At 45.1% G+C, this 13,874-nt stretch overlaps 2 protein-coding genes across 6 annotated transcripts in view; one reads left to right on the top strand and one right to left on the bottom strand.

Annotated features, from left to right (window-relative positions):
• Window positions 1–13,874, bottom strand: part of LOC120954864 (transient receptor potential-gamma protein) — a 73,937-nt gene that overhangs the window by 19,871 nt on the left and 40,192 nt on the right. For all 5 annotated transcript variants that reach the window (XM_040375147.2, XM_040375146.2, XM_040375149.2 and 2 more), the window contains exon 3: window positions 733–778. The gene's annotated coding sequence lies outside the window, so the exon portion shown is untranslated. The remainder of the gene's footprint in view (window positions 1–732; window positions 779–13,874) is intronic.
• LOC120954865 (myoglobin-like) lies at window positions 10,202–12,573 on the top strand. Its single transcript, XM_049608186.1, has 2 exons — window positions 10,202–11,356; window positions 11,444–12,573. The coding sequence occupies exons 1-2, from the start codon at window positions 11,253–11,255 to the stop codon at window positions 11,886–11,888; spliced, it is 549 nt and encodes a 182-aa protein (XP_049464143.1). The 5' UTR covers window positions 10,202–11,252; the 3' UTR covers window positions 11,889–12,573.

The following is a 13,874-nucleotide window of genomic DNA, read 5'->3' as shown; positions in this document are numbered from 1 at the left end:
ATTATTTAATTATAGAGTACAGGCGGAGCACACTCACGGTGGACGGTCGGACGAGAGCGGCTGCCAGCCTGCCGCACGGAGCGCGGTAGCAATCTGTTATGGATGCAATGACCCGTATTTTATAACACGCCAGCATTTGTCCGGACCATCGATCGTGGTGGGGTGGGTAAAGTGTTTGAAGGAAGTATAATAAAGATGATTTTTTTATTGAATCGTTTGTCCAGTTTCTTGTTAAAACTGGTAGCCATCGTTACACTTGGAGCGGGAACCACAGCTGGACATTAAATTGGACGATTTAAGAGTTAACAAACAAGATTGGATAGCTCGTGCTATTTACTGGAAGGAAGCTCTCTTTTTCCTTTTCATATTAGATTTAATGATTGAAAACAGGTTTATAGAAATTAATTTGTAACAATACTCCAAAACTCTATTTATCTAAAACGAGCTTTTAATTTTATACTTCAAGCGATTTGAAACTCGGTTCTTAATAGGATGTGTTGAAAGAATAAACGTAAATGAAGCACGAAACAAGTGAGTGTCAAGATGGAGCTGGATGAAGATTTCGAGGTTGATTCATTAACCGGATTTGATTTGGAGTAATGAACTGCAATTCTTCACTCGTGAACGTGTTCGAGAGCAGTTCATGGTGTGTTTCATTTTATCGCACCGCTCTTCTCTTCGCCCAAAACCACCATTAATAAAGCAACGGAACAAAATCAAAACATCTCTTACCTTCATACGGTGCATCATTATCATGATGATCTATCCATTCAGAGAACTGTAATCAGAAGAAGAAATAAGAGAGAAAAAAGACCATCAGAACTAAGGCCACCAGCAGAAGGATTCCTTTTCTTGAATTTCTTATTAAAAGAACCAACGATCAATCCCCAAAAATCTTAGAATCTTGGAGCGAATAAACATCGCAATCAAATCAGTGACAGCGAGAGAGTTTTCCGTTCCCTTTATTCTTACTGCCAGTCCTTCAGAAAAGGACCATCAGCGGAGTCGACAGCGAATTGATTATTGGCTACATAATTGAAAACGGGGATTTTGGACCCCTTTTGTTCGGCTTGCTTCCCAACTCAGCGCACCACTCGTCTCGAACGTCTGAAGGACTGAATAGAGTTTGGAATCATTTTTTCCCCCGCCCTTCAAATATTTTGCCAACGATCCAACGGTTTTGTTATGAACAATCCGGGCCTTTTCTGTTCGAAATGCAATGAAACACCGATCCCAAAACAAACTCCCTTTTCCCCGCGGCCTAGGCGTCAACCAACTCGCAACCAACGGTACAATGACTTCCTATCTAATCCTCACACACCCACACACCTCCTCCTTCGAGCAGCACAAATCGATGCCCGCAAACAGCAAGAGTTCGTCGACTTTTTGACACACTTTCAGGGGAACAGGCCCACCATGCAACGCCGTTTGCATTTGCATGGTAAACAGCGAAACCCTCCGCAAAGCTTCGTAGACTTTGCGCCGCAAAATGCCTTCACAATGAAAACGGCCGCATTTAAATAACGACCACCCAACCCGTGACTCCATAGATGCCGTGTGTGCGAAAATACCGCACCAGTTCCGGTGCATCAATTGCCCCGGGGCCAAGCGACCGCACATGCAACAGCACGACCACACGCCATAAGCCTGCCCCATCCTGTCGCTGCTGCTGGAGCGGTTCCTTACTGCTGTGGGGAGCACGATTGCATGCCACCAACAAAACTAAACTCCCGGCACAATCCCTTGTGCCGGTCGTGGATCATCCTGTGCAAAAATTTCCGCTCCAATATTACCGCGTTGCATGTTCCGGGACCCAAATAAAGTGCTTACTCTTCGTCATCGATTGTAAGTGCTTGCAAGTGCTTGCACTGTGTGCCTTCTCCGCCACCATCCGCTTCGCTTGTTGGTATTGGAACACCCTCCGCACGGGAAATAGAGCTTTGGCACGCAACAATTTAAAGCCCGCGTGTGGCAAATGCAAACTCAGCTCATCACCGACAGTGGGTTGAACCGTACTCTTTTCTAATACTTCTACTGCTTTCCATTAATTTTCTACTCTTGATAGCGTTTGTGGGCATGCTTCCTGTTAGATGGAGCTGTCTCTCCGTGTTGGTGTGTAGATAAAGCACGATAAAAGCCGACAGTTGATTTCGCTTTGAACACGGCGGTAACTTCAAGCTGTTCTTGCGTTGAGATAAGCTTTTAAAATTATGTATTTTCGTCAAAATAGTCGCTATTTCTTACAAATTAAGGGTCCTTTAAAACCATTAAACATGCTTAAGTTTAATAAGAACTAGTAAAATAGCCAAACTGGGTGATATTTGTCTTCATTTTTAGCAATTTAGAGCGTCTTTTTCACCTCTAAGTTCACAAAGATCCAAACAAACTTACCCTTACAACATACAAAACTCCTTCACAAAGCTGTTACACGAAGTGTATTGTTCACAATTACATTTCCTCTTCAAATCGGTTCAAATACACTTAACCTTTTCATCCACTCTCTCATAAAGCCTACCCCAAATGGGCAATAATTGCATCTTCCCAATTTACTCCCCTCTTGAAATGCTTCGACACTCTCACACTGAATGCATTAATACACCCTTCACACAATCAAACCGTTTGCTGCTGGCTTTATGACTCGCCATCATTATGCGTACGGCAATCCCGTTTTGCTCCTTTCAACACAAAACACAAAACTGAAACACTGCACAACTCCAGTTGCACGTCCAATTGTCGCCGTTGTGTGGCACCTAGCGTCGCCCAAAGTCCAACCACGGTCGCGAGCTGTTGTGGCTGGATGTGATGAAAAATTCGTAACACACACCTTCACCTTGCTCACTACCCGCCCTGACGACCGCCAACGACAATGCAATCGAATACGGGAAGCAAATGGGTCACACCAAAAACCCATCATCATCATCATATTATTCCAAAAAGGTCCCCAAAAAGGTGAAAAAATGAAACCAGGAATGGAATTCCACACACACACACCACCCAGAACCGTTAGAAAACGCATACACACCGAGTTTTTGGGCGGGGAATGCTTTCTTCCAAATGAGTGAACCGCCCGGAAAAGCGATTCTGACTTCCTGTTCGCTTTTGTACGTTTCCACCGACCGATGTACGATTCTGAATTCCCATTTTCAATGGTTCTGATTTTTTCCCCCATTCTCCCTCGTTTTCTCCACCCACCCAACACACACACGTTTGGAGTTCCATAATCGTAACCACCATCATTATCACCTTGCTATTAATACTGGGGGAAGTGGTTGGGTCTACCCCACAAGGAGTAGACGTGAATGAATATATTCGCCGCGTGTGGAAAGCTTCTCCCGGGCCCGGAAAGTAGGTCGATTCGAGTTGCTTATTTACACAGCTCTTCGGCCCACAAAAAAAACCCCAAAGCGTCACTGGAGCACTCTTGGGAAATGGTTCGGGTACGAAATATTGACCATTAGTTGTCCGAAATCCGGTGTCCATTAGGTCGAACACTGGCAGCTCGTAGCTTGTTGTTCCTCGTTACCCGTTCCTGGTGGCAGGTGCAGCTTGCTGAAGTGCTCCTTTGCACCAATATAACGATAGTGGCTACTGTAGGTATTGGTGTAGTGGATCTTCTTGGAAAAGGGGACCCTTCAAACGCTATTTTATTGAACGCACTATCTCTTCCAGCGTCTTCTTCGAGGAGAGGAAAATAGATCATTAAAATTGTCACCTTTGTCGCCGAGCAATTGTGTGCAATTTTCTTCCAGTTATAGTGCTTTATAACACTTTTATGTCTCATCAAAACATTCCTTTTTAACGGGGGAGAGAGATAAGATATAAAATATTTACCACCGTATGATGGTAACACGTTGCCAAAAAAACGTAGTCAAAGGAACTCATAAAACTCATGACCTCATCACGTCTCGTGGTGAGTGCCTTCGGGCGGCATGTTATCTTTTGCTGGCTACGTTGCCCAAAAAGTTCTTCCGATACTGTGAGTATGTGTGCGAAATTTTGAAACAAGTCCAAACATGCATGAGAAAAATGAGATTGTTTAGCTTAAACTTTTTCTGAAGGAAAACTACAACGTGGACAACCAGCACTGGAATTTTAGGATTTTATGTGCTTACCTTAAATTCTGATTTTGATATTCCCATAAGAATACTTAATAGGATAGATAAATTTTCTAACATAAAAAACAGTTTAATACGGATAAACCAAGTAGAAAACGTTCATCCATTCCTTATTTATAAATATATTATTTATTTTTGTAACTTACAAATCACTTCACAACAACTCCCAGTAATGCTCTCCCGCCAAACCAAAAGTCATTTTTCCCATGACACATGAACACATAAACGTCAATTCCTTCAATGGCTGTTGGCAAAATCAAGCACAGCCCTCCTGGCCCTGACATGCTAATGTGCCACCCAACAACAAATAGTTCGTCATATGTCAACGGCAACAGCTGTATGTACTACAGCCAAGGGTCGAGGCACACCCCGAGTTGTAGAGAGTAGAAAAAAACAGCAGCATCACGCGACAATAACAACCACCGTAAAGAGCGCGAAAAACATCGAAACCACCATTCCCACGCACCGTTGGGTGTGTCAATAAGCGTTAAAATCTTTCCAACCAGCAACCAGTAGCAATGCCACCGATCGATTCGGCTTTTTTCGGAGTGTTTGTTTTTCTCACTTTATCTCTTTCCATTTCGAGTGGATGCTTGCTGCCCCTACCGCCACCGAAACACTTTTGGGAAACATGTGAGCTTTCTCGATCAAAAGCAAATTTAACTTCAACGAGCGGGAGTGCGTTTGTGTGGGAAAGTTCCATTCCTCTTCAACATTTTGCCCCCCCCCCCCCCTTTTTTGTTTGGTTGACGTCCACTTTTCCAATTCCAATTCAAGAGGATACGCTCTGCGATGACTCAACTGGCAATGCTGATGATCGTACCGTTGTTCGGACGGAATCGTACCATCGTTACGATATGTAAATGGAGTTTCATTTTCATCTCGATGTCACAGCTCTCTCAGCCCCGCTCTCGAGTGGGGTATGTAGTGTCAATCGTGGTAAAGGCAGACGACTGATTTGTACCGGTATCGAGTATCGATCTCGTTTGGTCCTTTGGGGGGAGCTGCGGGTGGTGCACATGTCATAATGATTAAAATATATATGCGATTCATTTTTTATGAAGCCTTTCAAAAAATGACTTGTCACTTTTGACTGATGATGGGTGGAAGGACGATTTGAATATAGATGATTGGATGCTTTTATGGGCATGGGGTTCAAAACAAAAGTATCACAGCATCGGTCTCGCTGGGCTTTCATACAATCAAACGACCGTATTATATCAATGACTTCATAAAGTACCTATTGAAGATCTCTTCTTTAGTGTTAGACATTCAACTATTGGGCCGTTATTGTTTTTTTTTGTTCTTTTGCTAATAAATAAGAAGTTATATAAGAAGTCTCTCCTTCCAATGATCGGTTTCATGACCTATTTCCGGTGACTATCACTTTACGGAGCTTTTTGCCGTCCATCAACCAAAGCGGAAATGTAACTAATACCATCACAGAATGAAATTGCACGGTTTAGTTGAATAAAAACACACACACAGCTACATTCAAACGATCCTCCAGAGCTCAACCAAATAGAGAAGCTCAATTTGTCCTATCGCCTATCTTCAACACGAGCACACAAACAATCACTTTCAGGCGAAAAAATCAGACTAACTCAAACACATACATAGCTAACCATGTTCCCTAACCATGTGACAGATTAAACGACAGCGATAAATGGTGAAAATGAAATGAAACGCTCGCATGCTCTCTCTCTCACAGCTTCTTCTCCCCAATCGTTCCCACTCTACTGGCAAGCTTTCGAAAGTACGACAAGCGAATAAGCAAACTTCTGCCATACATACTCGACTGTGACAAATTCGAACCAGCGATGTCACCCCCCCCCCCCTCCCCAATGCCAATTTAAGCACTCTTTGTTCAGTGGAACGATCGCGATTTTTTCCTTTTTATTACATCAAGAGCGTCACCTACATCATCTGAAGCGTTTCTTCCTCCTCTCACCTTAGCAGAGTTTCACAGTTTAATGGCTTTGTACCTTTTTTGTCTGCCTACCGTACAAGATCAACTAAAGTTTGGCCAGTCTTCAGGGCCAGGAACGCTGCTGTCATTGCAGGGTAGAGGGTGTTTGAAATTGGTAACACCGATGGCTGTCATGAAGGCGGTAATCGTCTGTCAGTGGCATGATGATGGCGTCTGCAGTTGTCCGCTGTCCCATCCTCTCTCTCTCTGTTTCCCAACCCCTTGCACCCATTTGACCGGGCAATTTAGAGGCTACCTAACCGGTACCGGTAATTACCGTAGCGACATCCAAACGAATGGTATGTACTTAACTTTGTCCCTGCGAGCAAATCGGAACGCGCGAAATGCTCTAGGTGGAGCAAAAACGTTCAGTCTCTCGTACGTTAGGTAGCGCCTGGCGGATGGGTAACGATTTGCTTCCCATGGTAAGATAAACACACTGTACGGCGGTAGAGTTTACTTTTCATTCACTTGCCATCACTGATGTGTGCTAGACAATGATGGTAGGTGCAGTTTCTTTTGTTTTGGCTTTATTTTTAAGTGTTAATTTGAGTCGGTTTAACAGAAGCTAGGCGCCTCCATCGTGAGTTTTTCGTTCATCGTTTGTGAGTTATGCAATCCGCATGACACAACGCGACTGTCAAAAGCTGCTCCTGAGCTACGGCATACAAATATTTACAAATACAACCTTCAGCGAAATGGCAAAATAAAGCACTCCAATTAAAAAATCATCATCGAAACGGTACTCAAGCTGCCCGCGCAAAGGCCATCCGGAATAAAAATTGCACTCATAAAACCCATTCCAACCTGTCTGCCTCTCCATCACCAGCTGCATCACCACCCGAAGGGTGGGGGTCGTGCTTTTAAACGAGCTTACTTAAATTAAAATTACAAAAAAAAAAACGGCTACCAAATTTGCACTACCTTATGGGCCATTCACCGGAAGACAGAATGAAAGTAATTAAACCGAAAGTACCTAATTTTCGCTGGACATTACCCAGCTCCACAAAACGGCCAGCCTGAACCTGTGCGCGACCTTTTGCACCGTGCCAGTGAAGCTTTTTCCTAGCACCCAGATCAGCTACCTGGCCCACTGGCAACTGGCTTGGCGTTGATTGTTTTCCATCATCCATGCTGCCATGGCTTTAGCGGAGTAAGTGCTGAACGGCAGGTTTTCGCAGGACTCTCATCCCGTCCATTATCGCGATGGTGACCTTTCGCAAAGAAAGAAAAAAAAAGGAACCGTGCCGTACCCTTTAGGGATGCTGGATGGATTTTTCTTTTTTTGTTGACCTTCATCGTCGCTTTTCACTGGCGGGAAATAATTACCTAAATAGCTTATCCGTTTTGCGCGAGCCTTTTCAATGTCAATCCCCAAGGGTTGGGGTAGAATGGTGAGTTTTTTTTTGTCAATGTTTTCCACACTACGGAAGGTCGATGTGTTTTACACAGAAGCGGAGTTGTGGGGCGGAGGCTTGTCTTAGAAACACGGCCAAAGATAAATAGAAAATTGGAAGTTTATTAACTTTTTTGCCGGGCTATTTGATATTAACCTTAACGGGAAAGGAAGGTTTAGTTCGATCCATTGCACTGTCAAGGGCAAAAAAGCTATGAATTAGGTAATTTTTTGTATCGTATCTTTTAGAAAATGATTTGATCAGCTAATGATCGAAGTAATACGCAATTTCGACTTTGTCAAACTTTCGCTATTGTAAGAAGTTTCTAAATTGCTAAAGTATTTCAGGATTATCGAGGCATATTACATCCCAATATTGCAAATAAGAGGACTCTATTGAAGCAATTTTTATACATTTTAGTCATCTCACTCAACCTGACATGACCTGAAGAGAAAATGTTACTTTATTTAACATTATTGGCCACTTGTTTCACATAACAGCAACAATGAACGACGATCGTCTCTCGCAAAGCCCCAAAGCACCATTCAAGCCAATCGTTCACGGCAGTGGATTAAATCATCAACACTTTTAGCGCGGCGGGACACAATCAACAGCACCCCAGCACCACCCCTACCGTGGCAAACCTCACGGGCCTCAATTCTCACTGATTAGCCCGACGACCGGACGCATTTCCCGTTTCCTCCCGTGCTCAACCGTGTATCGTGTTCCAGCTCCATCACGCTGATGAACATGTCACTGTCACCGGGTGATGACATTTCATCCCGGGAATTAGCTTCCAATTCCCTTGGTTTCATTTCGATTGAGCCAGCCATCAATTATCGTTCCGGCCTGCTGTGCTGTCGCCCCGGCACGTACCGAGGAATGGCCAGCTGTGAGTGTCAACAGTAGTGCAGGCGTTTAGCAAGCATGCTCCAGTACCAAGCCCGAAGCACCTCTCTCATTCGCTGAACAAACTGGTTCGAGGATCGTTTTTCGCAATTAGGACAAATGGACAAACCCAGGGTTTCCAGGGATCGAATATTATTTGCTCGTATTGTTTTCGACCCTCCCACCCCAACACAGCAGGTGGATATGATGATGGTCGCAGATGGTCGATTAGGGAGTTTACATACCATCAAGCAAATTACAAGTTAGCACCTGCTGGCAAACAACGGCTGCAGCCAGAGCTGTAGGTTAGTGGCTAGCGATAGAGTATCAATTTGCCACCGTCACACAGATTCCGTTGAAAGGTCACTGAACTGTCTTGGATGGGAAAAGAATGCGCTCCGTATATCTTCCCAATGGGTCTCGAAGGTGTGATCAGCAGGCGGTTGCAATGGTTGCTTGATGCGTTCATAGTTACCATCGCTTTATCTAGCCGCAAATGGCGGTAGAAAAGCTGCCGAAATGAGAGCGATAAAAAATCGACCAAAAGAGCGTTTCTATTTTTCTCGCCTGCCAGATGTCCGCGTACGCAGCGCTACCCCAAAACCAGTGTCCATAATGTAGTCCCTAAAGAATATTACAAAAAAAAACCCCTAAAAAAGCCAATAAGAATCTCGTACAACATGTGTTTGACTTCACTGGCTTTACCGGTAGTAAAAAAAAGGGAAACATTGTTTTGATGATTATCTTCATCCCGCAAGCTTTCGCAGTATCCGGAAGTCTGCGCTCAAGATATGCCTACGGACACCGCTGCCCAAAAGTCCCTCTCCCGCTTCTAATCTCCACTCTCAAGACACTCACGACCACAGCACGAGCACGGCTCTTAGCACAAAAAGGGAAAACTGTCGGCGCAGTAAATCCGCAAACCAAATGCACGCGCGTCGTAATCTACAACGCAGTATAATACACGCACAAGAGTAACTTCATCGTAGTTGTGGTTGTGGCTCTTCTATGCGACTACTTCAAACATGCGAATTGAGCTGCTCCGACACAGTCCCATGCAATAACGTTGGCCGGCTAGGAAGGACCGTAAATGGGAAAACTTATTAGACTGTGACATACTTTCTCCTTACGATTAGGTGCCGGCTTCTTGAAGCTCTACGCACTGGGGAAAAAAAGGAACTCGTACGCGTACGCACACTCAACTCAAGCTTCAAGGCGCAAAGGAGTCGATTGTAGTCGTCCGTCGACCTACCCCTTTGCGTACTCGCATCCTGCTGCTGGGAAGAGCAATTGCGTCAACGCCGGAAAGCCGCTGAGATGGCTCGGGACTTTGGGCTTATTTATTTTAGTGAGAAGGACTGCGAGTACACACACACACACGGACGCGGAGGGTCGTAATAAATGATCTACCATTACAGCCCAACAACAACGGCAGTACACTCCTCGGTTCTTTCCACTTCCACGCTGGCCGTTAGAATGTGTAATAGAGAACGCAACCACTTTCACGCTGGGAGTGTTTTTTGTTGTTGTTTGCTTCTCCTCATTCTACACCGACCGACGCTATTACAAGCTCCAGATGTAAACTTACGCTAGAAATCATTTCATATCACAATACAAATTACATTCATTCTTTGCCACATTTTTCATCTTGCGTTGTGCCATTTTTACTTCTCTTCTTTTCCCTCTCTCTCTCCCTCCTATTTACAACTCTTCCGTTTTGCAGCACGAAGAAAAGAACGTTGCCCGCTTAACGACGTACGCCAAAGCGAAACGATGCGCCGCTTTGCGCTACGCAAACAAAATTTCATTACTTCATTATGGCGAAAATCGATGCTTAATGTGTGTGTCTGCCTGCTCACCGAAACGGAGGGGTTTGCTTGTGCAAACTTACTTTTATTGCTACACAGTGCTGTGCTGGGGCTTCCCAGTGGTGGAATGCACTAAGCAAATTTGGTTTGCTAATGGTCAGGGCTCGCCGCCGCTTGCGTGAAGAGGGAAAAAAGGCAAGCCTTACCTTACAAGCGGACCTGTGCTGGAAGGGTTCGCACCCATCTTCCCGTCCGATCACGTAAGTACGCTAAATATCACTTTGAGCGCTTACGTGACCGTAATGTCGATTTTCTGATCTTCTGAGCCAGTCGGTTCTTGCACACTTGTCGATAAGCAACACGCAACCTAAGGTATGTTCCCCAGCCCAGTTCGGGCACATTCTTTCACGTGTGGCAATGCCACGTAATGCACCCGAAGACCCCACGCATCACCAGATTCGGAGGGAATACCTTTTACCCGCCATAAGATAATATCGCAACCGCGCGAGTGTGTGTCGTTTTTTGATCGGAAATTGATTAACAACCGGGTGTGCCTACACGCATTTTGGTAACATATTTTACCCCAAAAACTCATCCACACACGTCCACCAAATGGCCATCTTTTCGTGTTGCTTTCTCTCTCTCTCCCTGTATGCATAAAATGTAATAAAATGTTGCTTTCTCTGTCGCGGTTCGTGGAAACATTCACACAGGCTTTCGAATTCAAATCGATTGGTTATCTCGCGAAAGCATCTATCGATACAATCGATCGTGACCAGCCTACCGAAAACAGCTTCGAGCTTTCCGTAATCCACACTGTAAGCCCACACACACACACACACACACACACACACACAGACACTCTCGTGCCCGCTTATTAAATGCTAACAAATTGAGCCGTCACATCAACGGGCAAGGTGTGTGCTGATGGAATTCGCAACGAACGTTTTGCAATGCTCATCCCAGTAGGCGGTAATTTCCCATCTCGAGCTGTCAAAATACGCGCCCAAAGACAACAACTAATTATTGTAGCAGACGATGACTTGCCACCAGGGGAGCACCAGTGGGAACAAACATGGATCAAACTGGACTGACGGCTTCGGAGAAAATTACCCTGTTCAGTGCGTGGGGCTTAATTCGCAAGGATTTGGACGTACACGGGCGAAATGTGCTGTTGCTGTAAGTAAATGCCGCTGTTCTTTTTTGATTGACAGTTTCCCATCGCGCTAATACGCCGCTTAACATTGCACCCCCCAAACCCCACAGGCTGTTCCACAAACATCCGCGCTACATTGCGTACTTCGATTTCACGGACGATCCCAACGCCCAATCGCTGGTGGACAACAAATCGCTCTACGATCAGGCGATACACGTGTTCAAGGCGGTCGGTGCGCTCATCGAGTACGGTTTCAAGGATCCGGTGCTGTTCGATGCGACGCTGAGAAAGATCACCCGCCGGCACAAGGATCGTCCCGTCTATTCCGAGGACATTCTCACGATTGGTGAGGTATTGCTGAACTACCTGGAGCAGGCGCTGGGGCGCCAAATGTCCGACTCGCTGCCCGATGCGTTCTGGAAGCTTTTCCAAACGATCGCCGGTAGGTTTCCGGCCACTCCTAAGACTCCCATTGCGGACGAGGGCGGCGATGATGCAAACGATCCACAGCCAACAACGAGCCAACAGCGAGATAGGGCATCGGACGCACCTTGAAACTGACTGGTAAGTTTTATAATAAAGTCAACGTTCTTGGAAAAAGGTTTGGTTCCGCGGATTTGACGCCGACGCGCTTTCTCCCATTCTCCCCACGCGGGTTAGGCAAGTCAGATTCGAAGGTATTTTAGATTTTTGTTTCCCCCGTAAGTACCTTCAGGAAGATACCGCTGAGTGGAAGTTACTTTCGCGTGCCACAAGAAATGACGAGAATTCATTAAAAGCATCCTCAAGCATGGCATGTGGAGAGCGAGATTCCAGGAAAGCCGATTTCGTCGAATCCGCTTCAATATGCTAACGAGCCAATTAACTGGCCGGGCGGGGGCGGACGCTGGAATGGAGCTTGTGCTTCATGCAAATTAAAATATGTCCGGCCGTAGCCGAATCAATTGTTTCGTGGAAAATGAACTCGAATCTGACGCCCGTCGGACGGACCAGTGAGAAAATACCTCCGAGGCTACTTCGATTGATTGTTTGCAAAGGTGTGAAAACAATGCGTTGTGGGCTGGGGCCGTTTCAAATTCGAGTTTCGGTGAGATTGAACATGCTTTGCAAACCGATTTGCATACTTTCGGGCGTTTTTTGTTGGACAGAATAGCTTAAATTTCCCCTACAGTTATGCAAACCGCGTAGCAAAAATAGCTTTACTGTCCATTTTCTCTTCCATTTTTGTTATAACGGATATCAAATTCAAGGTCTGGCGAAAAACTATTAAAACTTCTGGCATCTTTAATTTCTTGCTTTCATTACTCAATCAACAGCATAGAATTGAATTACAATGTAGCTCCAACTCCAAGTGGGGGCGATGCAAAAAAAAGTTACCAACCAACTAACACACACCGACCAGACTCCCGGTGGAGCATTAGCACAGAACAATGTGAAAGATTGCAGCGTCTCATAATTCCAAACCAAACGCTGCAAAAAAATGCAGCGCATCCAGATGAACTACTTCACAGACCCAATTAAAGTTGGTAACAGGAGCTGCCTGCGCTTAAACTCTTCCCCGCTGAGCTGACCACTGCACCAAGCAGCACATCGCCGGAAGGGACACGGCAAAGAAACAAACTAATAATGAGAAGGAAAACAACTCGTCCTGCGAGAAGAAAGAGAAGCAAAAAAAAAGACACAAAAACACACTCACAGAGGAAAAGGGAATTCCGGTTGGAAAAAGTTTCGTGTAAGAAAAATGCCTGACTTCGGCGGTTCACTCCCTGCTCGAGAAGGATTTACTGTTTTCTCTCTTTCAATGTTCTTGGGAGTTTTTTTTTCTTTTCTTTTGCTGTTCGACCATTTCTCGATGATATTTGATGCGCTGAACGATGATTTATACCTTAATTGGGGTGCTTTGCGTGGTCGGAAAAGCAATTTATCAAAGCTTACCCATCCTGCTTTCACTCCCCTCTCCACCAGAGTAACTGAAACCATTTGCCCGTTGGGCTTTAGTCACTGGATGCTGGATGGAACCTTTTTCCCCCGTATGTGACTTGTGTCAGTGAACGAACTGTCTATTTGGGGTACGTTTTTCCACGCATGTGTGTGTGTGTGCTATCGCAAAGACGACACGAAACGTGGGGTTAATGAACTTTACCCAACACCAGTTTTTCACGCTCGCACGATTCTGCGGTTCGCTCCACAGTGGCAGCAAATTCGGAAGTGATTGGAATTTCAATTAGAGTAACGTTTGTCGCGCTTGTAAATGGGACGGTAGCGGGGTGATTTCCCCCCACACTCTTGGTGGTGAATTTCCATTTGCGGAATGAGATTGTGGCTTCGACATACTTAAGCGCTGTTGGGCGGCAGCAATCAAACGCGATCAATAAATTAATTGCGGTCCGACAGTTAAGTGGTTGTAGCGTTCGTGTTCGTGAATAATTACAGTGCTGGGAAGGGGGCGGTAGCATTATTTTGTAATAATTTTATAATAGTTGCTCGATATTTTGATAACAAAATTGAGCAGATTTTTCAAAATTAATTTTGGAGTTAAAT

The sequence above is a fragment of the Anopheles coluzzii genome, chromosome 3 (genome assembly GCF_943734685.1).
Source record: "Anopheles coluzzii chromosome 3, AcolN3, whole genome shotgun sequence".
Lineage (NCBI taxonomy): Eukaryota > Metazoa > Arthropoda > Insecta > Diptera > Culicidae > Anopheles > Anopheles coluzzii.
This window is presented reverse-complemented; position numbering and strand designations above follow the sequence as displayed.

Excerpts from the sequence above, each read along its gene's own strand:
- LOC120954865 (XM_049608186.1), top strand. The coding sequence starts at position 11,253 with ATGGATCAAACTGGACTGACGGCTTCGGAGAAAATTACCCTGTTCAGT. Across the intron at positions 11,357-11,443 it reads GGGCGAAATGTGCTGTTGCT|GCTGTTCCACAAACATCCGC; the intron begins GTAAGTAAATGC and ends CAAACCCCACAG.